Source organism: Ixodes scapularis, unplaced genomic scaffold (assembly GCF_016920785.2).
Source record: "Ixodes scapularis isolate PalLabHiFi unplaced genomic scaffold, ASM1692078v2 PGA_scaffold4__175_contigs__length_147842914, whole genome shotgun sequence".
Classification (NCBI taxonomy): Eukaryota; Metazoa; Arthropoda; class Arachnida; order Ixodida; family Ixodidae; genus Ixodes; species Ixodes scapularis.
Genome location: NW_024609879.1, coordinates 147,009,837 through 147,037,673, shown reverse-complemented (window position 1 = coordinate 147,037,673; position 27,837 = coordinate 147,009,837). Strand labels below are relative to the sequence as shown.

Below are 27,837 nucleotides of genomic sequence, written 5' to 3'. Positions count from 1 at the left end.
GGTTCTTTGATGATATCTCTAGATAATCAAATTCTTTCTTTGACAAAGCTAAGGATGATACACTAACACATTGTTTGTCCAACCTGGCTATTTTTTTCAGCTTCGATGATCTCTCGTGTCAGCTGATTACCACTTCTGGCAATGACAGTGCAGTTACTCAGGTCCGCTGAACACCCGCAATCCCGGCAATGGATTCCTGGATTTCCTAATATTACTCTGTTTATGTTATAATGATGCTCTCGTAATCGGTCATTGAGACACCTCCCGGTCTGCCCGACATACTGTTTTCCGCATGACAGGGGAATTGCATAAACCACCCCTTCAGAGGATGGAACAAAACGGGAGAGTGCTTTTTGGTACAACCTAAGGTTCTATCGGAGGATGAATTGACTTTTTTACTTAAACTAGAGAAATTATTAAATTTTTCAAATTAATTTTTTTATTCAATCTTAATTTTTTTAATATTATTTGTTTAGTTGTCTTTTAGTTATTTAAATATTATTTATTTATTAATGTTTATTTTCTATTTGGTCTCTGGTGTGTAAAATTTTAAATTGTTCTCATTAACGGCGAAGGCAAAGAAGTTGAAGATTTGAGGAAGAAAAAATATACGACTGAGCTGTAAGTCAGCGCTGCGAGTCTGTCTCCTTCTTGTGTGCATGTGATTGTGACTGTTCATCCGCGCTGTTCCATCCGAGCAAGGGAAAAATATTAAACGAAGAAACTTAAGATTGCTTACGTGTAGAAGCGCGAAAGCACTTCTACACACAGCGCATTACTACAAACAACGCGCCACGTCTTCCTTTTGCACACGGCGCTCCGGCGGTGACTTCACGCTCCCACACTGCGCAGGCGCAGAAAACCCCGCCGGCTCCAAGGTTTTTGTGACGATGCATCCGGGTTGCTGTGCTTTTCTTTCTGTTTTGTTTCTGAGGCGCGCCCGCTTTGTTTTTGAGCTCCGCCGGCTTCCGTGACGAAGCATCTGCCTTGCTGTGCTTTTGGCCAATGGGAATTCAGGTGCCGTTTTTGCTGCTACAGACAACTGCTACAGACAACGGCTACAGACAACGCTGACTTAGCTCTATGGTACCAGTTAATGCTTTCGCATTAAAAAATTCGCGAACTTGTTACACGTGAAGGACACGACGAACTTTGAAACCTTAATAAAATCCTTTCCCTCGTCGCCACTGTTACAAGTGTGATTCGCATGATGATTTAGAACGGCCAACGTTCGGCGGTGGCAAGGAATGGAGACCTGACACGGCTAATTCCGTTCCAAGCACCAACTGACGTGCCGTGTGGGCACCTCAGATGGTGTTTATAAACACCATCTGAGGTGTTTATAAACACCATCTGAATGACCGCGCTATATGTATACATATAGCGCGGTCATTCGATGGTCACATCACACTATAGGCTATCAGCGAATCCGGTGGCGCGACATGTCGGCCGTCCATACGATTGTAAGACTAAAGCACTTGGGGACGCTCCAATTATCTCTTTGCGCTATAATTAAAATTGCACTTTTTTATCTTGCAGAGAGCAGTCCAGCGAAAGAAAAACCTGGTGAGTACCGTCCAATTATTTTATTTCGTTTTAGTGCCGTGTCAACCTATTTTTGCAATAAGCTGCGTTGTCTAGTTTATCTTCAGATCTTCACCGGTTTGAGATTTTCAAAAGTCTATTTTGACTTTTCGTGACTCTGAGGTTATCGATTTCTGTAAATCAATACTCCCAGAGTCACAGATACCTTGAGAAAAAATGATTTTATTAATTTGCGAATCTCTAAAGGTTTACTCATTGCTTTTCAAAAGGAAAACATGTTAGGCCATGACCCGGGCTAGATCCGTGGAACAAATATAACAAAAATATGAAAAGGAAATGAAATTTGCCAGATATAGCAAAGAAGCCGCTAATATTGCCTAATGTCAGCTCCTCGAACTCGTAATGGTTCAGTCTTGACAATTGGGTTCATCTTTCTTGAACTTGAACTCGGTTAATTTAGATCAGAAGACATCCTAGGTCTTGACATGCGAGTGAACCTATGAACTTCATACGATAAAGATTTCAAACGGAGGTGATGGATCATCGTTTGTGTAGGTAAACGGGAAGGCTGGGCCGTACGCGCATCAAACTTGCTTCACCCGACTTAGGTGGAGTATGTTTGATGGGTTCCCATTGCCCTTTTGAACACATGCTTTTGCCGTTTGTAGACCAATTTCCAGTTTCAACGTTCTTCAGTTCATCTGACTGTCTCAGGGTTGGCGATAGCCTTCCAGACATTTCCAACATATTTATAGTGTTGATATATCTGGTAAAAGGGGAAGGCAATCCTCCCTTTCAACTGCCTGACTCCACTGGCTAGATGTTTTCACATGAATAATAATAATAAATATTGTAATACTCGGTGATAAAAATAAGTTTCAGTGGAATCTGACCTAAATCTGGCGAATTTTACTTATGCTTTACATTTCAGTTACATCGGTTTTATTGTTTCAGTTCCATATCGGAGCATAAAACCCCTGCCAGATGGGCACATTAAAGGTCTTCACAACAAACTCCATAAAAGAATCGGCAATTTAGCTCACGGCCATGCGGTTATCTGCGTGCGCTTGTTCACCGACCATTTAAAAAAAGTTCGTTTTGAAAGCCATTAACGGTGCCCGTCTGACAGCGGTATAATATGGCTTTACAAGAAATACACAAACCACAAACCTGCCTTTAGAAAAATATTCCGCGCCACATGTCAGAGGGAGGGGCAATGTCAAGCTTGAGACAATTAAGTTCTGAATTTTAGGCCACTTTGTTTTATGCGTCACGTTTCTGAAGACCCATAGGGTTCACGCTTTTTAATGACAATGCAATGCGGATATAGAACACGAAGTTAAATTTATGTTAAAATTAGATCGAATTAAAGGAGAGCCCTGTCGGTATTTTGAGCTGCCCTTACCAAACATATTTAGAATACCCAGGATTTATTAACTCTTTAATGCATGATATTCATTACCTCTAAATTCAAGATAGCTATTGATAGAACGGAAAATAAGGGTGATGTCAATACCAGCATTCAATTTTTTTTTCGAGCTTTCCAGTGGGGTGACGTTATATGTTGTATACTTGCAAGTCGGGCAAGCATAGTCTAAAACACAAAATATTTAGTGCATGTTTTTTTTTTTGTAAGCTTAATCAGCATTCATTTCACACAATCAAAACTCGTGTAACCCTTCGCGAACAAGCTGAAATGCCCACCTAATATCTGATGCTGTGTTTTCGGTGTTTTCAGTAAAGCCTCTCAGACCAAATTTAAACTTTCAATAACTTAATGAAAAAAACTTTTGTGACTTGCAATTTGGGGTACTAATATATATTTGTCTACGATTCACCTTCAGTTCAGATGCAGCCGACGCTACAAGCTGATGAGATGAATCAGACCGCGTCAAAAACGTACCATCATGGTGCTCATATTTCTGTACGTGTTCCATGATTGCTTAAGTAATCATAAACGGAAAGGGCTTAGTAACGTGCACTTTTGACGCTGCTTGATTGGTCTCATTAGATCTTAGCTTTGGCTGCGTCTGCGCTTATGCTGAAACAAACTAAAGTAATGGGATTACTAAATTTTTATGCCAATTTGTAATTAATTCAATTTCACCAGAGCTTCTCTTAAAGAGGCCGTGAGCTTTCTGCGGCACCAGAGTTTCCTTTTGGAAGGCATTAGGTGATCAACAGAAGACTGTTGCGTCGTTTTTTTTTTTGTTTTTTTTTTTTTGTTTTTTGCTTGTTTTTTTTAAACATGCTAGTGGTATACTGCTGTTTCGAACCAAAGACCAGCTCTTCAATATTATTCATTTTCAATTAAATGTGTTTCCAAAACTTTCTTTTTCTATTCAGGGTAGTTTATACAACATGGGGAAATGTCTAAACCTTAAATTTTGTATGCAAAGAAGTCAAGCAAGGAACAAACAGCAGAACGCTTAGCAATAGGATAGGTGCAATGACAGCTGGAACAGTTTGAGCAAATACCGGTGTGCAAGGACAGCAGAGTTTCTTGAACAATAAAGTTGGTATGTAAAGTGCCTCTAAAATGCCGAGTTAAGGTTGATAAAAACAAATGTCCAGTGCGTAGGTCCTCGGCGCAACATTATTCGCAGATTGTAGTCCGTATTTGTGTGGTTGTCCGAAGCAAATGTTTTGCTTCCCCGCCTGCCTAGTGCATATACAGAGCACAACAATTAACACTAGCGTACTACGAGTTGGCGCACAGGGGATGCTATTAAAATAAATGCAGGGTGCGGTGGCTCCTATTGGAAAACACACCTTGAGGGGCAGACCAAAGCGCGGCGATAGAAGTTCGCTCGCCGCTGTACGCCGATTTCGGTAATAAAGGCTGTACTTAATTTTCCAAACAAGCCAGCTATTACAAAGCGTGACATTGTTACAAGTGACCTTGTAACTCTTGGCAGCATAATGTTTTTAAAATTAATTGAGTTCGTTCATTTTCTTTTTAATCAAGAAGGAAGCGAAACAAAAGATCCAACATCTGATGGTGAGTACTGTCTGGTGTTTCATTTAGTTTAAGTGGGTTATGAATTATTTAAGACACCCCCTTTCGTCTAAAAAAATTAATATTTTCATACTTTTAGAACTTTAGATCTCTATTCAGCAGGTATTTTAAATTGAATATTTACTTTCCTAAAGTCGATCCCTCATTGAGTTCTGCAATGTAACTTTTATTTATTCGGCATTCTTCTGAAAGTCAAGTTAGTTTAGTTTAGGGATACTTCAAACAACAACAATAATTTGGCGCCAATATTGGTGTCCAGTACTTTTTTTAATTGCGCGCCTCATAGGTTTATTCTGCTTTGTTGTTTAGATGTGCAGCTCATTACATCAATAATAAAAATTAAGCACAAGAAAATCTTTCAAGTACCTTCGTTTATTCAGAGGCTATGTTCATCCCAATTTTCGTTTGAGTGCGCTAATTACACTCGATTTCTATAGATAAAAGAGCAGTGTTGAAACACTTGCGCTATAAATACGCTGTGTAAGTGTATACTAGTATGTTACGTCTTTCGTTTCTCGTGAAAGGAGGTCCTTCATTGAGAGTACTAATGTAAACATGTAATTTTCTCATTTGTAGTGCTGACGTTATTTCTTTCTTCCTCTCAACATGATGTATAGATAATAGTATGGTTCAAGAATCAATCAATTATTTCATGTTTATTGTTCCCCTGAACAGCTGGCAGGCCTTAGTCCTTCAACTCACATATGTACGAGAGGTGTAAGACAAAACTAAATCGGAAGGAATCATTCGTACAGAAGCTGCATGCGTGTCAATGAAGGGTCAGATGGAGGGTAAAAACGGCGTTTTGTTTATTTTGTTGTCAGGATACATGGATTCAGATTTTACTTTCTAGCAGCAAAGAATTACAAGCAGAATTGAGCACTTTATAGCCGATATCTATATCGCAAATTAGAAGCCTCTCCGAAAGAAGCAAAAGACCAGCAGTGGATAATTACTATAATTACACCGCATAATCATAAAACAACTCTTCTCTGATATGCCGATCGTACACAACTCTCACAGAGCGTCATTGCGCATACTCTAACCTTAGCGATTTACTAACGCCGAGGTATTCCATACAGCAAAACAATATTGTTGACAGACTGCAACGAAGCCTGACTAATGCAGTCACCTATGTATTTTGTCGGTATAGTCTCCCTTACTCGCCTGTTGATGTCATCACTCCCCTTGTGTATAACTTCCCTCTCTGGCCAAGTGGCTATACAGTTGCTACACTCGTGAGCGTATTTTGCTATTTCCGAGTTCGATACATTGTTCTTTGCGTTCCTTTGATGCTCGTTTAATTTATCGCCAATGCACGTTTACGTATTAACTGCATATTTAAACCCACGAGCTAAGGTATTTCGTACGAGACACCGTTTATGCAACCAACTGATTGTTTTTTCACAATGATCTTTTCTGCACTCCCTCGCACCTGCGTGTAATGGCGTCACCCTGTTCAACTCATTGATCTCTATTGTAGTAGGCTGGACCGCGGATTGACGCTTGTCTTGCAGGGGTCGAGCGGCACCACTGGGAGCCATTGCTTGACACCAGGTAATGCATGAGGCTCTCTGGGAGGAACAGAAAGAACTGCGATATCTTACCTTAGTAGGTTTTTTCGCCTATAAACTCTTATCGTGTTTCTGGAAATAACATTTAATTTTCTGGGCGCAAATATCAAAAGCATTCCGATTCCACTTTTTTTTTTTGTGTGTGTGTGTTTGAGGGTCAAGGGGTTGCGACTTTGTTGGGCGTACATTGCGCTGTGGTTTAGGAAGACAAGGGTTGCCGAGTGTCAATGTGGAGTCGAAGTCATCAGAGCTTAGCAGACGATAAGTTCGAAGGCACTCACTGGGGACATTCGCATCGTTTCAAGCGATTGTACAGAGCAAGTCAGGTACAAGCCTTTGCTTTGAACTGCCATGAGGGCTTCTGTGGCGAACTAAAACTTGAAATTAAGCATGAGGAAGATACATAGAAAGGGGGACGGACAACAAGGACTTATGTATCTTCCTCGCGCTTCATTACTGTTACCAACACGCTCGGTTTGTACTTAAAACTTGAAGCGTGTCGTTGATTTGTTGAAAGTGTCATTTATTTAGCAACTGAAGCAAGCGACGTCGGCACTGTCGGTGGTACTCCTGCACTTTTGATTTTTGTATCGGCGTTCGAACACTTGAAAAATACCAATTCGATCTCCAAACACCCGATATAATGATCGCACCACATCGTAAAATGATCGCGTTAAAGTATCGCGTGCAAGCTTCAATATTCGTACCTTTGCGAATTTCTCCCATAGACTTGCGTGGATTGCCTGGTGTCAAGCAATGGCCACCGGAGGTGCCACCGATGGGTTCCCAATCCGCGATTCAGGTTATTACAATAGAGATCACTGGTTCAACCTGAAATTCGAACTAAATAACAATAACAATAACAATATTTTATTTCAACTCAAGAGAGCTAGGCTGCGCTGGAAAGGCCAAAGGCCCGTACCGAGGGGCCCAGCACATTAACACGTAACTACCCTTAAAGAGACACTGACACCACTTAAAACAAATTTTAATTTTTTGCCACGCAATTTAGTATTGTGTCAGGGGACTACCCAATTAATATCTTGCTACAGAGTCACGTATATTCTTAATAAAGCCAAAAACGCAAGTGCTCAAAACCGAAACGAAAACATGCGCACGGAGGTCGGAGAAATAAAGGCTGTGTTCCAAATCTTACCCAAATGAATCCGAGTTACTCCGGCGGGTCGTGTCACGTGACAACGCGGATTGAAAAACGCTGGACGCGGGTAGATTTTAGAACGCCAAGGGTGCAAAACCCTTACCCTGGAGTAAGATCGAGTAAATTTTGGAAAACGGCCTTAGAGGAGAGAATGGGCACGAAGTCACGTGGCTACGCCCAACCGGCTTTCTTGTTTGTTTTTTTTTTCTTTTTTTTTTTCGGCCGAGCACAGCAGATGACGCGGGTTGACGTGCGACTTATTTGCAGTTATGTTTGTTCCGCTCGCGGTTCTGCACTTCAGTATGAGTATTTTTTTTTGGTACACTGAAGGGTTGCAAATGAGTGATGAATGCCCGTGATCGGCTCCGGAAAAAATGCCTGCAATATGTTGCGTGGGGAGCTGCCTCACAGGTTTTGCATTCAAAAGTGTCATTGTGCGGCAGAGTCTGCACAAGTTCCCGAAAGGTGAACAAGCTGGGGACCAGTGGCTGGCTGCAATTCCGGCAAAACAGCTACGGGCACCTCGGAGAGCGGACACTTTCCGAGGTGCCCATGCGTTGTTGACGTTTCGTCAACAACTTTTTTTTTTCGGTGATAGTTGCAAAAAAAGAAATGTAAATATCGCAAAATGTCCACATTCGCACCTAGTAAATAAATCGTACGCATGCATATTCAACTCAAAGTACGCACTTCGTGCTTGACGTTTGCGCGTTTTTCAAGCTCTTACCAATTTGTGCTCGTAAGACGAGCGGTGTCGTCAGCCGCGAGAAGGGGCGACGACTCGACGACGTTTTCGTGCAAATCGGCTTGGTGGTCGAGCGTGTCGTGCGGAATGAATCCTAATTGTTTTGATCGGTTCTAAATTTCTCTTTCGAAGGAAGACAGAATTCGCCGGTACCGTGAACGACAGTTCTCAAGTAGAGGTCCCACGCCCGTCGTCCGCTGCCACCCACGAGTCCCACGATACGCGAGACGACGCCATGTTGAGAACTATGCAGTAAACGCACAAAATGCTTCCATCTGTTTGTGCTATTTTTTTTTCAATCAACGTATTTGCGACTTTTTAGAAACCATAAAAAGTAGGTTTCATTTTTTTTGCATTTTTAATATTGAGTGTGTGCCTCCCATGACCTACAACTTTAATTAAATTCGGCAGTTGTGTCTAAATTTTAGTAAACGGCCCGTGGCTACAGAGAAGAGAGTGAGCGAGACTCAAACCGGCCATTTCTCGATCGGCAGTTTTCCGGCGGAAAGAAACCGAATTTCGAGCCGAAAATTCTGTTGCGGGTAGTTGGGCTCTCATATGTTACGTACAACTAAAAACTTCGGCGAGCATACATACCCTGTCAGTGACCCTTTAAAATCTTCACACAGGCTTTTAGGTTATGAGAGATTTCACGAAAAAAAAAAAAGGTTCCCAGCAAACTGGCTCCTTGACGTTTGTTCCCCTTCTTTTTCGCTTTTATGAAGAAATTATACTTGCCTTTTGATAAACCTTTCACCGTACTATGGACTGTTCAATCTTTTCCATGGCCCTTGAACCAAACTCGCGATAAAACGCATGCACGACCTGTCTACCGCATATCAGACTAAGTACGTCGCAATCTCTGCTTTCACGATATGGAATAACAACCAACACATGGCAAAACTTATTTCAGATTGTCATTTCGTATTCCCAGCATAACCCTTTCTTAACATCTAAACGCGAATCCAGGAACTGCAAAACATCATTTATCCTACTTTTCCACAGTGAATTTCAACTCCGACGCCTCTGAAAGCATCTAGTGTCCTAAATTGCCTAATATACATTCCTTAAATGAGGAGATCAAAATGTCGTCTACATATATCTCCTAACAAAGCAACTATACTCAGGAAGATTTCTTGCAGTCTATCAAGTACTACGCAATCCAACGAATTTAGGAACACGTCCGCCAACACTGGCGCGACTAACGACCCTATACATACACCTATTTGTACGTATTTCCATTCTATTCCACTACAGTCAACTTCAGATTCAACTGTAGTATTGCAAGGGAACTTTCAACAGATATACCCGAACCCGACAGACATTTTACGAGATTTCGTTCCAGTGCCTTTGCATCAACCTACATTTTTTCTTGCGAATACTTCGAGTCCATAATATTCATTGACAAAAGTGAATATTTCCTCTCATGACGGTCTTCCAAGGAGAATAAATTCTTTAGTGATAGCGTCGTATCTAAAAAAAAACCCGTTGAAGAAGCTTTGAGACAACTTGTTACCACGTCCCGTTTTCGATAATAAATAGACGCAGGAAAATTTCTGGTTTATGGTTTATTGTCCCCCGTGGACGCAGACACATCTATGGGACACTGGGTTACATCTTTCAATTAAGCATTTAGGTCGGTTTCTCCTTTCAAGATAGACTGGGAAATGTCCGAAACGGTCGGAACAACAATGATGTATGTGTGTTTTAAAATAAAATGCGTTATATGGCTGGCACCTAACCATATCCGGTTAGGTGACAGCAACGAAAATAGACAGGCCGACTGCCAGTCAAACGCCGACGCAGTCCTCGTCCCCTTACTGACAGGAAACCAGTGCCAGCCGAACTTCTTCCTCGAGGGCCTCCGTGTGCATTTGCCGCAGCACGTTGCTCTGAGTGATTGGTTCTCTTTTGCCGCAAGCTGGCTCCAGGGCTCTGCTCGGCGCTGGAGCGTTCTAACTGTTCTGTTTTCCTTACGCTCCATCTAACGCGTCTCACACTCCAACGGACTTTGAGAAAGTTGCATTTAAACTTCAAACGCAGAAGATGGCACTTACAAGTAGGACGTCCACGGAGTTCTCACGCGCCTGCCCTGCACAACACGCCCCCTTCGCGCCATTTTGTCTTGACATATACCCACAGTTTCTCCACTCTAACATACCACATTCTATATTGCCGCTGCTTTTGTTAAGCTAGTACGGCAGAGGGTCGACTTTTTTAACAGTTGTGAAATCGATCCCTTTGTTCCTTCGTGTTTATATTTTGGTTTTCCCTGTACTTAGCGGTTTGATGTGAATACGTTATGGTACAAAGGGTATGGGACAGAATAAGAGCAGTAGCTCAGTATGAGACGTGGCCTTGTCCCTTTTTCTGTCTTTTCAACTTTTTGATGTTTGTCTTTTCTTACTGCATAGCCTCAGGTAGAATTCATAACGTTTTACCTTTAGCAGCTGTTTGAACGCTTACCATTTTTTACGCTTGACAGTTTTTTTTAGCAGTAATATTTAAGTTTTCTAACTTCGCAAAGGCAACAAAAAATGCTTAGCTTAGCGTTGTTATTTTTTATTACAACTAGGAATATTGAAGACTTGTTTTTTTTTTGTATCAAGGTAAACTTTCTTGAGAGCAAAACGAACAATCTCTCTCGGTTATGTTGTGCATTATCCAGTCATATATATATATATATATATATATATATATATATATATATTTATGGTATAATAATAATTAAAAACTGTTTCAAATATATCAAAAGCCTAGCATGCCCGAATTATCTTTCTTTCAAATACGGATTCTACCTCATTTGCAATTTATGAAATAGCCAGACACTACCTATATTTTGAACCGTCAGCTGAAAAAGGAGACAATCTCAAATATTAGGAAGTTTTAGAATAGCGCACGCTAAAGCTTTGCGTACGCAAAGAATAGCGTTATCGCCACTGCGCATGCGCGTTACGCGAACCACGTTTTACACTTTGCGTGTGCTATTTTAGCGTACGCTATTTTTCGGAAAAAGCGTGCATATGTAAAGATTCTTTGCGCTCCTCCACGAAGGATTCGTGATGAGAAGTTGGCTAAAGCCAAGACGAGCAGAGTTAAAAATATGGCGGGCCCCAGGATCGTGGCTGCCACCGCACTGGCGGCGTCGTGGGGGCGAAGTTGGCGGCATTCTCGCGACTGCAATTTTCAATACGGGACGACATTCCACTTGGTTTGAAAAACCCAGTAAGGGGGGCAACGATCATTGGCAACTTGATGCTTGCTTGCGACGCGCGAACATTTTTCGCCAAAGGTCAGTACGCGAGACACACATTGCCGAGGCGACGCAAGCGGACACGACCAAACGACACCTCGCGTCTACATTCTCATGTTTAAACAAATCTAAAATGTTACTCTGGACCAAAAAACTTGTTTTATTTATTTATTTATTTTTAATTTAGAGCATTTCGTGGGTTGAATTAAAAATTGTGGCTGTATCTTGGTGGCGTTGCAAGCGCGAGATGCTTGGGCTATTGCGTCGCGGAGGAGAAACGCTATTCTAAAACTCTCTTGCGCAGCGTGCGCTAACGCAAGCATTATATATAGCGCTAGTGTACGCTAAAATTGCGTACGTTGCTCTAAAACTCTCTATTGCTGCTATGCAAAGACTTTAAACTTGTTTTATTTTATAGGAAATTCAGGAAATGAAGAACAAAACGATGAATCAGCCAAGAGTATGTATCTACTGGTTTACGTTTTGCATTTGTCGCATGTGATATAGTTATTATTAAAAAAAACATTTCAATTGTCCAAATAACAAGGAGAAGCTTTAAAACTTTTTGCATAATGCTGAGCTTTGTGTGATAGAATCCCCAACCACAATCACCCCAAAAACTCACCAAAGCGTTTCCAATTGTACTGGTTGTAATTGTCACAAATTGTTTTATTTGCAACTCCTCGAATTTTCTAACAAGTTGCAATTAGAACCAATTTTTTTTTTTGTTACATCACCGCAATAAAACACTTCGCAATATATTTGTATGCTAGTCTATACTTGATATATACTCTCACGGGGCAGTTTCATCGCCTTATCTGGTTCATTATGTGGATTTGCGTCGATTAAAACTTTTAACCCAATTTCTCGCCCCCTCTAGTCGATTAATTATTAGATTAATTTATTACGTTCAATATCATGCATAGCAGCTTTTAAGAAGTCAAAATTGCATTGTTTGCCCTTTCTGCATGTGAGATAAACGGCGGAATGTACAATATCAGATTTTAAATCTACCTTGATATGTAGTTGAGAGCAATCAAAAGACGCCTACACTCATAAATCATTAGCTAGCCGCAGAGGAAAAGATGTTTGTTCGTAGTCTCGGGCAGTAGCGAACTCCTTTAATTGCCCAAAAAAGTCTTTGCTGCGCTAAAAGGACACTTGCACGGCAATGAAGTGGCGGGAGTACAAATAACCTTCTCCAATTGTTTGGAGCTACAAATCTCGCCCCTACAGTTCAGTTTAGGCAAACTTTCACCTGAAGATTGCCTTCATGCATATGTAGTCTTCCGCGTCATCACGGCGATACCGTTAAGTTTTTAATTTGTCGAAATTTAACCCATAAAGCATTTAGAAAATTTAATCGCGATGAAAGCATTATCTGAATAATCGGTAGGTTTGTCCATCAAGGGCCCAGACGTAGTCCGTTATGCGAAAATAATCGAAAATATATAGAGTAATGAAACGTACTGATCTAAATGGATATTTTTACGAGGCTGCCGAACTACAAAGCCTTTGGCGGCGCCGGGACTTAGACTCCTGGACTCCCAATTACCGGTTGATTAGACGGCGTGGTGCACAACAAGCCCGACCGGTAATTGAGAGACCCGGAGTTTAAATCCCAGCGCCGCCAAAAATCTTGTCGTTCTGCGGCTACGTAACAAATATTCTATAAAGCTGTATGATTTATTCATCTTCATAGTCTTGATTATTGATGCATACCATATTTCGGTACCTATATTCGCGAAATCCGAGAAGGCATGCAAGTTCGTTAAGTTTCTTAAAATAAATATTTATTGGCCATACTATTACATAATATTTAAAATATAAATTGCAAGAAATTCTAGGTTTTGTTTAAATAAATACAAAACTTCCAAATGGCGTCCACCACTTTTCTGTATCATCATCGTCGCTAAAAAGAAACACAAAAAAAAAAAAAGAAAACAGAAAATTAGTTTTTAAAGTATCTCGATGGGACAAGTACGCCACAACATAAGTTTGCCACAAAAAGCAATTAGCGCTATATTTACGCCGCAAGACGCTATTTAGATGGAGGTCACGGCCCGCTGATTTGTGGGCGGGGCGCCCACAAATCAGCGGCCCCATTCATAGCGACTGAATTTGCTTGGCGGCATCGTGCGCCCACTGGTTTGCGAGCCAGCGCAAACTAGTGGGCACACTAGTGGGCACAGTTGCAACACTCTAATATCTAGGCACACTTCGTGTGCCTAGATATTAGAGTGTTTGCAACTGCTCGACCGGAGTGACGTGGTTTATGGGCCGAGTCCGCAATAAAAGCGGCGAGGAGGGTCGCCTGCAGGTGAGTTGATCGCCCGCAAGTTTCTCCAGCCTTGTCTGTCTCTGTGCTCGTTATCCTCCTTGCCACGCAACGAGCAGAGCAGGGATGGGCAAAATACATGCAAATATGTATCGAAATACAAATACAAAACACTTCGTCAAAAATGTATTTAATTACAAATCTAATTACATTTCCAAAAAAAGCATTTAAGTACAAGATACAAATACAACCAAATGTATTTGGTCTCCTCCAAATACTTTTCCAAATGCGTTCCTCAAAATTTGCGTCAGCGACTTCAGGGCACCTGCAACGGGGTTCTGGGTATCTCATTTTAATTTTGCATCGCACATTCGGGAGTTAGTGTGCGAGGCTCTAGTAACATAACAGAAATATAATAACAAAAAAAATATAATCAGCTTGGACGTAATAAATGAAAAAAGTACAGAGCTTCAAGCAGCTTTTTTTTGTCGATTACATTTTGGTATAGACCAACAAAGAACCGAGATGACCAAGACGCGCAGCACTAGGTAGAGAATTTTTTATTGTTGCAACTCCTCAACAGTTAAGAAAATCTGGACGACCCGCGCATTTAGAATGTTCCAGGCAAAAATATGGATGGAAATCAGGCTGGAAAGCATCACAAGTTGTCACAGCCAGGCACTTATTTAGCGAGTCTGCCTGTGAACGTCGATTTCGTCACTATTCTTGCCCTGGACTAGCACCGTAACCACAAAGTCACTAAACGCTTGTGCTTGATTGAGAGACACTGCATTCGATGCAGAACGTAGTTTTCTTCCTGCTCTGGACACGTCTTAGGATGTGCAAAATGAGCCGTGACAATAAATTTGAGCGATGTATTTTCGCCCACAAAATTGTATTTAATTACAATTGGATTTGAAATACCCACGTTTTAGTATTTAAATACACATATCAAATACATTACCCAATTTGTAATTAAATACAAATGCAAAATACACAAAGTATTTGGAATACGTATTTGAAATACTTGTATTTAAAATACTGCCCATCTCTGGAGGAGAGTTTGCGAATGGGCAATCAATTCACAGGGAGGTAGGTGTCCGCCATTAAATTCCAGCTCTTCGCAGTTTGAGTTGATCCCCCTCTTAAACCTAGGCTTTTAAACAAAACGCAGAGAACGCCATAGCAGAGCATGGCGACGAGCAGGAAAATTGTTATAAAGGTCTACTCTAATAAAATCCATAAACGATGATGCAGATGTATTTCGCATTTAAAAACAAGCGAAAACTTTTGTTGAAGAAAAATTATTTATGAAGCAGACAAATGTTTGCTTGACTGTGTATTTTTTTTTCGTTCGCGCACCGCTACACGGCCAGCAGAAATGCGCGAACAGATAGCAACAAAAAAACTAAAAAAACATTTGATTTCTTTGAGGTGTAGTTTTATTGAACAGAAGTTTTTCCGTTTTGAAATGCGAAATAAAAGTGAATAATTGTTCTTATAATATGTTAAAATTATTAGTTATCGCAATTATCTTGCAGGCCGCCAGACTCTATAGTAAGCCGTTCTCAGCGTCTTAGCTTTCAGTGCGCCACCTGATAGCAGGCCCTCAAATCAAAGTGTGGACTACGAACAAGCCGGTAAAAGCACCCTGCAAAAGTACGGACGCGGATCTTTTTTTTTATATTTTAAGATTTCCCCAGCTTCGATTTGAGCTATAAAAAAATGAAAGCCGTTTACAACTCCCTGTAACGCCGAATCAGAGAGCAGCTCTTGAGGAGGAAGGAAGGGTACTGAGGGTCACGTGTTCTCAGGGGGGGGGGGGGGGTTCATGTGACCTGGGGGTGTGGTCACGTGACCTTGGGGGTCACTTGACCTCGGGGTGTCACGTGACCTCGGCGGGGGTCACGTGACCTCGGCGGGGGTCACGTGACCCCCCAGGTCACGCGACCCCCCAGAGAAATTTTGCCGCTAAATTTCGCGGGGGAATTTACCCATAATGCACCGCACGGTTACGCCGACGGCGACGGCGACGCTGCTCAAGCCGGGAACGGGCGCCTAAGAGCTGCGCTCTAAAACATAAAGCGTTTTGCTAAATGACGCTGGCGTACTCAGTTTCAGGTATGAATACTTGAAATCCGAATTTCACAAGAGGTGCCAAATGTGCTGGCTCTTAGGATATGCCTGTAGGCGCCACCAGTTCGATGCTCATGCCAGCTTATTACATTATTCACGATTGAAGCAAAGCTCAAACGTAGAGCATCTTTGTTGAAAAAAAAAACACTTAGAAGCTCGTGGCTTACTTTTAAGACATGTGGTCCCGGACATACGCTTGATTTTGTTCTTAAAAACCACAGTGTTGCAATATCCTACTTTGCTTCTGGTGTCCCTCTTTCGGTTTTGCGAAAACATATCAACAATTGCATATGTCTCTTTCATTTGGTACTTTTCCTGAACATTTGGACGAGAAGAAAGGCAAAACCGCCCAATAGGTGAGTTAAAATATGATTCCAAATTATTCGTGTTTTGTTTTTATTTCGCAATTGAATCAAGGGTATAAAACGCTTATAAGCAATGCATATATTTTGTTTTCACTATACTACGTTTTAATTGCACAAACAACTACACATTAATCCCTGCACAGTGAAAATAAAAAAAGCTATTCTTCAATGAGTGTGAACTGCTATATATTCCGAGATTAAGTACGCATGAGCAAACGATGCTTAAACTTTTCCGATAAATAATATATCTTATGATTTTATGTATAAATCAGAAACATTTTATATCAGACTATTTTTATGTAGTGTTTAAGTAGATTGTTACACCTAAGTAGACTTACTACAGTGTTCCCCAAGCATAATCTCTCGATGTTTTTATATATATATATATATATATTTTTTTTTTTTGTTTTAAACAAGGGCACGTTACAAAGTCTTATTAGAGAATTCTGCGAGTTACAGGAACATTACGATTACTGATGACTACATATCAACCTTTATACTACTAAAATACAGTTTTCAATAAAACACAGTAGTATAAATGTTGGTTGAAAATATTGGAGCTGATATTTTATGGCGCACTAACATTAAAATTGCACTAAAAAGTATAATTATATCAATCCGAAATAGTGTTTTGTTGCTGTCAAAATTTTCGCAATGTCTAAAAATCAAAAAGGTGAAAAATAGCATTAGGAAGGCGATAAAAGCAACTTACTTTGACGAGAGGAAGCAGCGAGCCTTCAGTATGACTGGAAGGCAAATGGACTGGTTAATTAACTGTGGGAAGACAAATATAAAGAACTGCTTTCGAATTCAAATTGAGATTTGCATTAGAGTACGTAGTATCTGACCTGTTTGTTCAGCGTTTCAAAATATTTCATACCTTTTTTCAAGATATTTCATACCTTTTTCGAGCACTGTCGAGTCATGCTGAAATACTTATGTTGCCGTCCTTCGGTTACTGCCTCCTCTTTATCGCCATCGTTGGTTTTAGTTATGAAGTGCAGGAACTAGCATCACGGAAAGTATCACAAAATAAGTTGTTTCCTCATTAACAGATTAAAAAGTCACAATCAAGTGTAATGTTATATGCACATAGCTCAGAACAAACACCAAGCGGCCTGGCAGAATTTTTCGTATTTCTATAGTATTAACCTAAGCGTATATTTTGAAGTTCTCAAAAAAATATTCAATATTTAATGTTAATGACTAAAATTATTAAAAATAAGCTCAAACGTTTTGTTTTTTGCGTTTTATAAAGTACGCGTGTTTGATTGCTCTTTCCAGGTCAGGAATTGCCAGATTTTGTGGGTGACGCAGACGAAAAAAAAAATTATGTAATAAAGCTGCTAGACAATTGCGATAAACAGAACCAAATGTACAAGGTAAACGAAGTAAGTAATTTGAACTATGCCAAATGTCTACCAAAAGCCGCACAAGCAAATTTGATTTCTAATGATCGCTTGCTTTTCTAACCTTTCAGAAAGATATAGTAATAAACTTCAAAAGTTGCACCTACACTTGTCAGGGATTAGGAATCAAACCACAAGATAAAGTGGAACGAATTCCAGAAGGCTTCATCTGCGACACCAAGAACATGGTGGGTTGAATTTTGCGGTATACAGGCTAACTATTTTAAACATTAAAAAGCAGCAGGGAATCTAATTTATTGTGCACTGGAAGAGCAAGTTCAAATCTGATCAAACCACAGCTGTAAATTTCAAGATGTTTTTTTACGTCTCGTTCTCTGGAATTTTACTATTATTTTTAATGTCCACCTTAGCTACTTCTGAGTAAACGGTCAACTGTCTCCTATCATTCGCCAAACCTTATTAAAAAGGTGTCATTTATGCTCATTAATTTGCAATGCCAGCTGTTTTACGACTATGAGAGAATATTTAAACTGATTAGCTTGCATTCTTCGTACAACAGACGGATGATGGGTTAGTTCATAGATTTTGAATAAGGTTGTTAATGGTTTGGTTGATAACAGAGCGCTACTAAAACATTTACGTGTTCCTCAACGCTATAGTTGTGTACACTGATTGTTTTGTCCTTCCGTTTTACACAAAACTGGTATACCAGTATACCCGTCCGCAACTGGTTTTTAACAAATTCGAATTCAACATAGCTCAATTAGATATTGATACTTTAGGATTCGAACAAACATTTATAAAGTGCATTGACGTCTTCCTTTCATTCTGATATATCAACATTTGGTCTTTAGATATGAATTATTATTACTACGACATAGTTCCCGCTAAAAATGCGAATAGTTGTTTGTGTGAAACTGAAAATAAAGCCAATTGATACATTATTTCTGTAGAAAATTACCTAGGGAGTATATCTATATTTTGCGTAAATTAAAAAAAAAATCATCACTTGTATTTTTTAGCCAGTTAATCGGAACTTCCGAAAAAAATCCAGTAGGCTTAGAAGCAAATCACAAGGGACAATGGATTTATTACCTGGCTTCGTTTAGCACAATTGACGTAAGGTCTATATGAAATCAGCGCTGTGCCATAATATTTCGTGCAAAACCTCTTTCTGAGATATAAACCTGGGGAAATAAATAAACTGCGCAAAGGACAAGGACAGAGGCAGAAATAAGTACGACACAGGGAGCGGAGACTTCGAACTGCTTATTTGGCGTAGTCACAGCAGTATAAGTAGCAGTAACCAGCTCCCGACGATGAAAGGGAGATTAAACATGATCATCCGAAAAAGCTATTTCATTATCTGACGGTAAAACTGATTGCACGCTTATGCAGTCTTGACCTATCCTTTTAATGAAGTAGGCTTCCACGAGTTTTCTTGCCATCACTTCATTTGCTTTTGCGAGGACACGTGTGCTTCGGAAATCAGTTTAGCAACTGCACTTATTACAATGCGCTGGCCGATGGTCGCCTGAGTTGTTTTTTATCGACAGAAAGTGGTCCCGTGCCCCCGGGTTGAAACATCGCCCAATTTCGCCAATATACACTCGCCCGCAAGAAAGCGGTATTTCATAAATAACACCTGAAGCGCATTCCGTGTGGCAATTTCTGTTCTCCTGTTTGCATTCTTGTGTGCTCGCTTTTGGCTTCATCATATATGGCACACTTCACAGAGTTTGCAAGGCGCCGAAAAGACGAGCAAGACACGGTATCTTGCCGCCACTTTTTTTAAGGTTATGGGACAGGCCATGATGATACGTGATTACGTGAAACTATCCAAAAGGACGGAAAACATAGTATCTTTGCAACCAGAAAGGAAATGGACGTTCGAGGATCTAGCAAGCATTGTTAGGGAAGAATTAGAGGTAGGTCAAATTAAACAAGGAGGAAAACAAGCCCGAAAGCACAAACCAAAACCGGGTGGAATAACGAGGTCGAGGTTGACATAGCACGACGCCAAGGGGCATCTTAGGAGCACACGTGGTCAAAGAAAAAGGGGGACATATCAGCAGACGTAGCGTCCAAATGCTAGAACATCCGGGAGAGATAACGGAAGGCATCACCTTTTATGTAGGCCAAAATTGAGAGTGGAGGAGAACAGTCGATGACGAAGGTAAATAAACAGATAGTAACGCGGCAATAATGTTTTGAGTGCATATTAAAGCTGAGGGCAGGAAGACAGACCGGCGTCAACACTCAGTGACCGCACGGAAGGGGAGAAGGGTTGAGAGTGAAGAGGCACGCGATTATATTAACCAGACAATTGGAGATACTTTTTCGCAGCTTGAACATAAGGAAACCTTCGAGAGCACTGGCAGCACCAGGCTAAAGGAAGAACAGAACAGAGTAAATATGGAGGCGACCACAAGGGAAACGGGCAAACCTGAAAGTAAGGTTCTAGCAAGTACAGTGACTGGCTTAGGTGACATACCCACGGAACTCATATAATCCTAGGGAAAACAATCAAATTGGGGTTACAACATGTGAGTAACCAAATAATTATTGAGGAGACGTACCGAACGATTCTAAACTAATCAAAATTAGGCTAATATATAAAGGCAAAAGAAACAAAAGCGTCAAGTTGTACCGCTCCATAACAGTAACATCAGTTTTATACAGATGAACTATGCAGGTAGTAAAAAAAAAGTTGAAGGAATGGGCAGAATGAATGCACTTCTGGAAGAGCTTCAAAATTAATTCAGAAAAGACAGAAGGCTAGAAGATAGCCTATTTTTCACAACTCAATAGGAAGTCTTTGTAGATCGTTCGGATGACTCCAATAACGATACCAAATACTCCGCCACCGCCTTTGCTCAAGGGTAGTATCGTTATCGGACACCGTTATCGGGGTTATCGGAGGTATCAGAATGGTCCGCTAAAGCTCCCGGATGTATGGAGATAACAGTGAAGAGTCAAAGCCCCTTTAGCGTAATCGGACACCAAAGAAGCATACGACAAAGTGAACAAAAAAAAACACTGGGATCGGCTGAAGTGGTATAAATTCCATGCAAATTGGGTTTCTTCATTAGAGCCAACGAATTCACCGGACCCTTTAATTCCTTGGCGGAAAGCCTACGATCCATACGACCACAGAAAGATACTACTCAAATCTAGAACACGCATACTAAAATAACTTAGGGACAATGACACACTCCTTTGAAGCTCACCACGCGCATTTAGCAGGAGGACGCTACAATTATCAGACACGCACAAACTAACATATTAATCACAGAACATCACAAGCACTACATTAGCGACGCACCACACACACCCACATGCACACACTGCGGCCTCTACCCTAATAACAAACATCAATTGTGGGAATGCCCAAAAAGTTGCTCCCATCATCAAAAACACACTCGACACCCTGCCAGCAACACTGACAAGGGAGCTGGGAGGAATGGGTCACCCTCCCCCCCTCTCCCCTTTCCTGACAACGAACCCCATCTTGGCCGCTCCTGGCACAACACGTCAAAGGCGTGCTAGGCGAGAGTGGTGACCACGGGCAAACGAACTTGGTGATTCAATCAAACGTTTGCTCTCCCTCTCTCTCTCAACGTGTGCACACAGAGAAAAGGGTAGTAATAACCGGAAAAGTAAATAGCAATAAAAAAGGGCTCAGACAGGGCTGCGTATTGTCACCCCTGTTATCATGCTCTTCATGAAAGAAGGGGTGACAGTGTAATTGAAACATAAGTGAAATTGAAGAGAAAATAGAGCAAAGCTATATAAATTTTCAAGTGAGTTGTATGGAAGGAAGGAGACATGTAATACAAGTAGTACTCAGGACAGGTAACCGCTATTCATTACAAAAACTAACTAGAGTATGTGTAGAGGAAGGGGACAGCTTGTGCCTGAGTTTTAATAGTAACGATGTTTGAATAATGGTGTTCAATGACGAAAAAAGGGAAACCCTATAAATACAAGACATATAAACATATAACATGTAGAAAAATACAAATATCTGGGAGTATGGCTCTATGAGGAAGGAATATTTATTTATCTATATAGTTATTTATTTATTTATTTATTTATTATTTATTTATTTCAATACCTTTAATGCTACACGGTGTTACAGAAGGGAGCGGGAAAAAAATGAAGGTACAAAAAAAAGGATTCAACATAAATTAGTTAACATAATAGTTTTCAATGCCAGACTTGAATGCTTCCAGAGGAACATAAAAAAATATGATTTAGAAAGGCAAAATAAATTCAGCAACTATGAAACTAAGAACCCTATGCTGTGGAATTATAATAAATACAAAGTGATCAGTGGTATGTTAAAAGGAGCAACGGTGCCAAGACTGCCTCTTGGCAAAAGGTACTGTGCATGGGATCAGAGCTTCAATCAGGATTGAAAACTCGACAAAGGAACCTGGGCAGGTTAGCACTGAAAGCGCATGGGATCACGGGAAATGAAGGGGTGCAAGGTTACGTGGGCTGGTTGTCCTTTGAAAGCTGAGAGGGAATTAGTAAATTAAAATTTATGAAAAAGTTAACTCAAATGTATCATACTTGGTGGGCACAAAAAGTTTTCAAGTACCCACACTTCAAAGGTTTAAACGCAGAATGGTCAAATCGAATTCGCAAGCAGACAAATAAATACCAGCACACAAGTTCTGGGGCCGAGCAAACTAGTTAATTAAAAAGGGAGTGAAAAATGCAGAAATGCAAACGCTGGAGGAATAGAATCCAGAAACTATCTGCTTGAACTATGTATGACAAAACAGGACATAAGAAAGAAAAAGCTGTTTGATAACTCATGAGCAAGTTCTTTGCTATTTGAGGCGATAACGGGAATGTTAAGAACAAAGACGTATATAACTAAATTATGTGCCATGCGCCATAGTGAGAGTGAGACACAAGAACATTTGGTTTTGAAGTGCAGTTTGCACGAGGCTTTGCGCTCCCCTCCCTGAAGAGGTGACGTACCTGGCGGGGGAGCCGGGTTTTTGCTGGTGAGCGTAGAAGAATGCAGGAAAAAAGATTTACAGTAACAAAGAGAGGGTTAGAAAATTGGTGGAAGTTATCCAGGAAAAATTGCATGATGTGAAACTAACTAGCGCAGCTGGGTACAGCGCGGGACAAAAGAAAATTGGGACTCCCTCCCGCGTGGCTTCGGCCTAAAGTCTCAACCCTGCTTCCCAGTAGGCCCAGTGTTTGCGGTAGCGCAAATTAGGTTTGACAAGAGGAAAACTGGCGACTCCCTCGCCGGGGGAGAGGGCTGGGGGTGATGCTTTCAGTTTTTTTGCCCGATCCCTTAAAGGTCATTCTAGTGATATCCCACACTACCTGTTGATAGTTACAAAAATGCAGAGGGAAAGCAAATTGGTTTAGAAAAAACGAGGGGGAGTGAATAATATTTTTCGTTTCTGGGCTAGGTGGCGCAATTTTATAAAGAGTACAACCATTAGCACGTCTTCATCTACCCATTCGTTCATCCATAAAAATATGCAAGAAACAACAACAGGAAAGATTAGGCTCGTCCGATTTACCTGCGCCTCCTGCACCCGTGCAGAAAAGTGTAGGGTAGTGAACTTCCGGTCGTACCTCAATACACATCAAGAAGTGTACTGTTCTGCACTTTTCTAAGCCGGTGCAGCAGGTGCAGGTAAATCAAACGAGCTATTTGTTCACTGGCTGCGCAGCCATGACTATGTCGGCCGTCGCCGCAGCGAGCGAGCCGCTGCCGACGATCATACCGAGTAGAAGCATGGCTGCGGTTACGGATGACCTCAATATAGGAGAAGTGAACTAGTGCTACGCCGCCCTGAAAACCCAGCAATTGGAAACGGTACTGTAGCTACATATTTGTAACCAAAAATATACTCCGATCCGCCATCGATTAAAACGGGGACATTTCTTTTTTGATAAATCGCCGATCCTGCGTTAGCGGTTCTCGTGAGTTACGTAATCGACGTTATTTTTCATGGTTTGTATATCATAAAACCCCTTTTTTGTGCCTTTCGTAAAAGGAGTCTTTGTCGCAATTAAGATAATCATCAGTTTCTTGCGCACAGCCGGATCTTTCGGAAAGCAAACAAGGATGCCGTGAAAAAGAATAGCAGGCAGCGGAGTTCACCAGATTTAAGCCCACGCTAAAGTGTTCTTATGTTTATGACATTATTCGTGGGCCGGGCAGTATTGTCATTGCAGCACAACATGTGTATAGTGGGGGCACGTGTGTGCAATCAGTTTTTAAATGTTCTGTAGTGACGGCACTTCTACGGCCAACTGCACTATCCAGAGCACACATTCGTCTATGCAAACAACATCCTACAAGCATTTGCCCCTTCAGAATAGTGCAATTTAGATTCCCATACGCAGGTGCGGTTCGCGTGCGTACTTCGTTATTGTTAGAATGGCTAGAATCGCGCTATTTAGACTGATTCAATAAACATGACTCCTCACTTTGTCTTTGTAATTATCATCGAATCTCGTTTGCGTCCAATGACGTGACACGAAGCAATAGAAAGGCATCTTACGAGTAGCGTTGGAGCAGCGGCGGGAACTCAAGTGCTTCAAACATTCTCGCCATATTAAAAGCCGCCAAGAGAGGCCAGCCTCAGCGCCCACGTGTAGTTTCGAAACGCAACCACCAGGCAACGCAAAACTGGCGGAATGGTCTATTAAGATATCTAACCAAATTTAAGAAGTCATTAATGTAAATTGTATGAAATATATCATGAACTAACGTTATGTACAATCATTTCAGAAATGCCCCAAGGAAGGAAACTGTCCAACTCCCCCCCTGCCCAGTTGCTGAAAAAAGGCATCCAAAAATAAACATGCTCGAAATAAAAAAGTATGTTTTATGACGCAAGCAAAAAGCACAACGCTTCAAATGCGAGTCTCGCGGCATCACCCAAGCACATGACTTGGCACGCCATAAGTGCCTCGTCTCTACCCCCGCATGTTTTTTTGTTTTTTTTTAATTCAGTACAATTTACAATGACCGATATCTATGCGGAAAATATGACCTATGCGCTACACACCTTCAAAACTTTCCCAAATAGTTAACACATCGACACGGCGTCGATACTTGATTGGTATCCATGAGTGCGGAGGCAGAGACGCAGCCGAGTCGGCGTGCCAATTGTGCTCTGATAACGTCGCTAGAGTTGCATCCGACGAGTTGTACCTTTCTTTCGCTGGTGCCGCACTTTCATAAAAATGTTCACGTGTTCTCAAATTTCCACGGAAATATGACCGTTTACACATGGATTGAAAAACCTTCTTCGGCGAACCACGGCGAACGAGCAGAAAACGTGTCTTCCAGCACACTGCCGTCCAGCCTCTACAATGCTCCGAAGTGTCAACTTCCGGTACACCCGAGATGGACGATAAGAAACATCCACTGGCCGCCTCCAAGCAGCAGTGACCAAGAGGGGATGCACAATCCAGAAAATCGTAATTGAGATCATTGTCCCGGACCGATTCAGAGTTTCAGGCAGCGATGAGCGGATTTCGCCAATCGGCTCTAAATTCCGCTCATCGCCGGCACGGATCCGCCCTTAAATTCGCAAGTGTAAACGCATCATTAACGTTGTATATGTAATAATATGGCGCGCATTTAGACAGTAAATATTGTAATCGGATGAAATTTTGCAGAGTAAGGCTAGAAACAAACTGAAACACCACGAAAAAAAAAAAAAAACGAATACACTCGTTCGCCGAGGCGCAGAGGAACAAGCGGAGCGACGAGTTGAAACCACCTAATGGTGCACGCGTCACGTTATTCTAAGGCGGCAGCGCCCATTCAACGAGAATCGAAAAGGTCTATGAGAAAGCAAGTTCCCTGAAACATAAAATACCGCATCAATATTAGCGAGGACTTGTGAAGAACAATTCTTTCAACCATTAGGGTGTGGCTGTAGCCGAAGCATACGGGAATACAATTTGGCGAACCTTCTGACTGAAGGGACTGGAGTATTCTAAGTTTGCAGCGAAATAATCATTCAAATAAACGTGTGCTTTTACGTTCGATCTTCTGAAGGTATGCTTGTCGAGATTTAGCGTGTTGCTAGAGCTTTATTGACAGTCACAGAAAACATCGAACGTTAATTTACTGCTCTGTGACAGTCGGCTTGGTTTGAAGTAATTTCACATTTTTCTTTTTATGTTTGGTTACGTTATTACAAAACTCCAGTGGATTATATTGTCACGAATGACAATTGATGAGGCGGTGAATAACTGAATAAACTGAACGTTTACTGGGGCGAACGTGTGCCCAACGCAAAAGAGAAGCAGGTTAGTGTCGCAGGCGTCGATGTCGGCGAAACAGCATGATCAAGTGCTGAGCCGAAAACTGACTGTGTCTCGCCACGCGAAGTCCCTATGTACACGCGTTGGCTTGCGCGTATTAGATTCAGACCTCGAACAGTAAGGCACTGCGCGTAGAACAATCGGACCTCTAACAAGCAATAGGGTTCTCTAATTTACCAGAATTCTCAATTGAAAGTATAAATAAAGGACGCGGAACTCCCAGGAATCAAACCCTGGGCCTCCGCATGAAAGTCAGGCGCGGTAACCACACTGCCATGCACGCGCCTGCTCGCTCGCCGACGCGCGTGGTATTGCTCCCCCCTTACAAAATAGCATCGTCTCGATACCACGTGAAATAAAAAAAAAACAGAGAAAGGCAAACGAAATAATAGGAAAGTACGGAGGCTGGCAAAACACAATCCTATCAAGCGTTGCAAGGAATCACAGTTCCCAGTCTTATCGTGCGTAGTACTGCTTAAGGCGCACGACATGGACGACCTCAGGTCGTTGTGGGCTGCGTGATGCTGTTCTTGTTCCGTCTGGCATCACCTCGTAGTTCAGCTCCCCGTGGCGAAGAAGTTACCTTGTATGGTCCGAAGTATCGTCATAGCAGTTTCTCATTGAGGCCGCGGCGACGGATGGGCGTCCACACCCACACCCTGCCTCTGGGATGGAAGTGGACGTCCCTGCGACGAAAGCTGTAGTGGCCCTCGTCGACGCGTTGTTGCTCTTGAATCAGGAGTCGGGCGAGCTGGCAAACTTCTTCGGCCCGTTGACCAACCACCTGGGCGTCGTCGCGTTTATTGTCAGCTGGCTCACGGAGCAGTATCGCGTCGAGCATGGTCGTTACCTTCCGACCATGTACCAGTTAGGAAGGTGAAAATCCAGTAGTCTTTTGAACCACTGTGTTGTAGGCGAACGTGACGTAGGTCAACACCTCGTCCCACGTCTTGTGCTCTACGTCGACGTACATAGAGATCATGTTGGCGATGGTCTTGTTGAGTCGCTCCGTGAGCCCGTTGGTCTGCGGGTGGTATGCAGTGGTACGACGGTGGCTGTTGTGACTGAGCCGAGGAATTTCTTGCTCGGTTGTGCCATGAACAATGATCCACGATCTGTAATCAGAACTTCAGGAGCGCCGTGCCAGAGGACGATGGACTCGATGAAATATTTGACGATTTCAACAGCTGTTCCTAAAGGAAGGGCTTTTGTGTCTGCGTACCGCGTGAGATAATCTGTGGCGACGATTATCCAACGGTTTCTCAGGGTCGACGGAGGAAAAGGATCAAATAGATCCATTCCGATCTGCTGGACCAGTACAGTTGGCGGAGGAACTGGCTGCAGAGGACTTGCCGGCTTCGTCGGCGGTTTCTTGCGTCACTGGCACTCGTGGTTTGATCGGGTGTAGAGGTGGACGGTTTTGGGGAGCTTGGGCCAGTAATACTTTCCACGAGTACGTGCCAGTGCCCGGCTGTAACTAGGTGTCCGAACGTCGCGTCGTCGTGACTGGAGTGTCGAACCGGAACCGAACCGTTTTTTAGCCGAACCGATACTGAACCGAATAGAAATCATCGCCGCCATCTTGGAACTGAACCGGAACTGAACCGAAAAACAATACGACGGTAACCGGTTCAAAACGGTTTGCGGTTTTTTTTTTTATTACAAAATGAAGTTTTGAGAAATTAAAATTGGTGGTTGTATTGTTATGTAGTGACCTAAATGTCACATACCGAATTGCAATGAGTGAGAAATTGTAGGTTTTCGTGGCGCTTTTTTATTGGCACTATGATTAATCATGTGTCACGTGGTCACGTGGCGTCATGGTGTCAAGACATGCCGTCAAGTAATGTCACGCCACGTAGCCCCGTGACGTGATCACGTGACTCACTGGGTTAGGTTTCCTTAAATTGAGAACGTCACTTGGTTTATTAGCGTTGCTAACACCGCGACTTCACAAAACACCACGACTTCTCACCGCGAGTCACATTACACCGTGACATACTCGATGTCATGAGCCTGAGTCCAGTGCTCGGGTTCATAACAATCAGCATCGCCGAACATTCGA

The 27,837-nt window shown here is 41.9% G+C and overlaps 1 protein-coding gene across 1 annotated transcript; it reads left to right on the top strand.

The window, feature by feature from the left end:
• Positions 1–1,442: 1,442 nt before the first annotated feature.
• Positions 1,443–24,273, top strand: LOC120847576. The gene is made up of 7 exons (XM_042293747.1): positions 1,443–1,566; positions 4,514–4,546; positions 11,714–11,755; positions 16,045–16,065; positions 17,359–17,465; positions 17,555–17,671; positions 24,223–24,273. The coding sequence occupies exons 1-7, from the start codon at positions 1,443–1,445 to the stop codon at positions 24,271–24,273; spliced, it is 495 nt and encodes a 164-aa protein (XP_042149681.1).
• Positions 24,274–27,837: the final 3,564 nt, after the last annotated feature.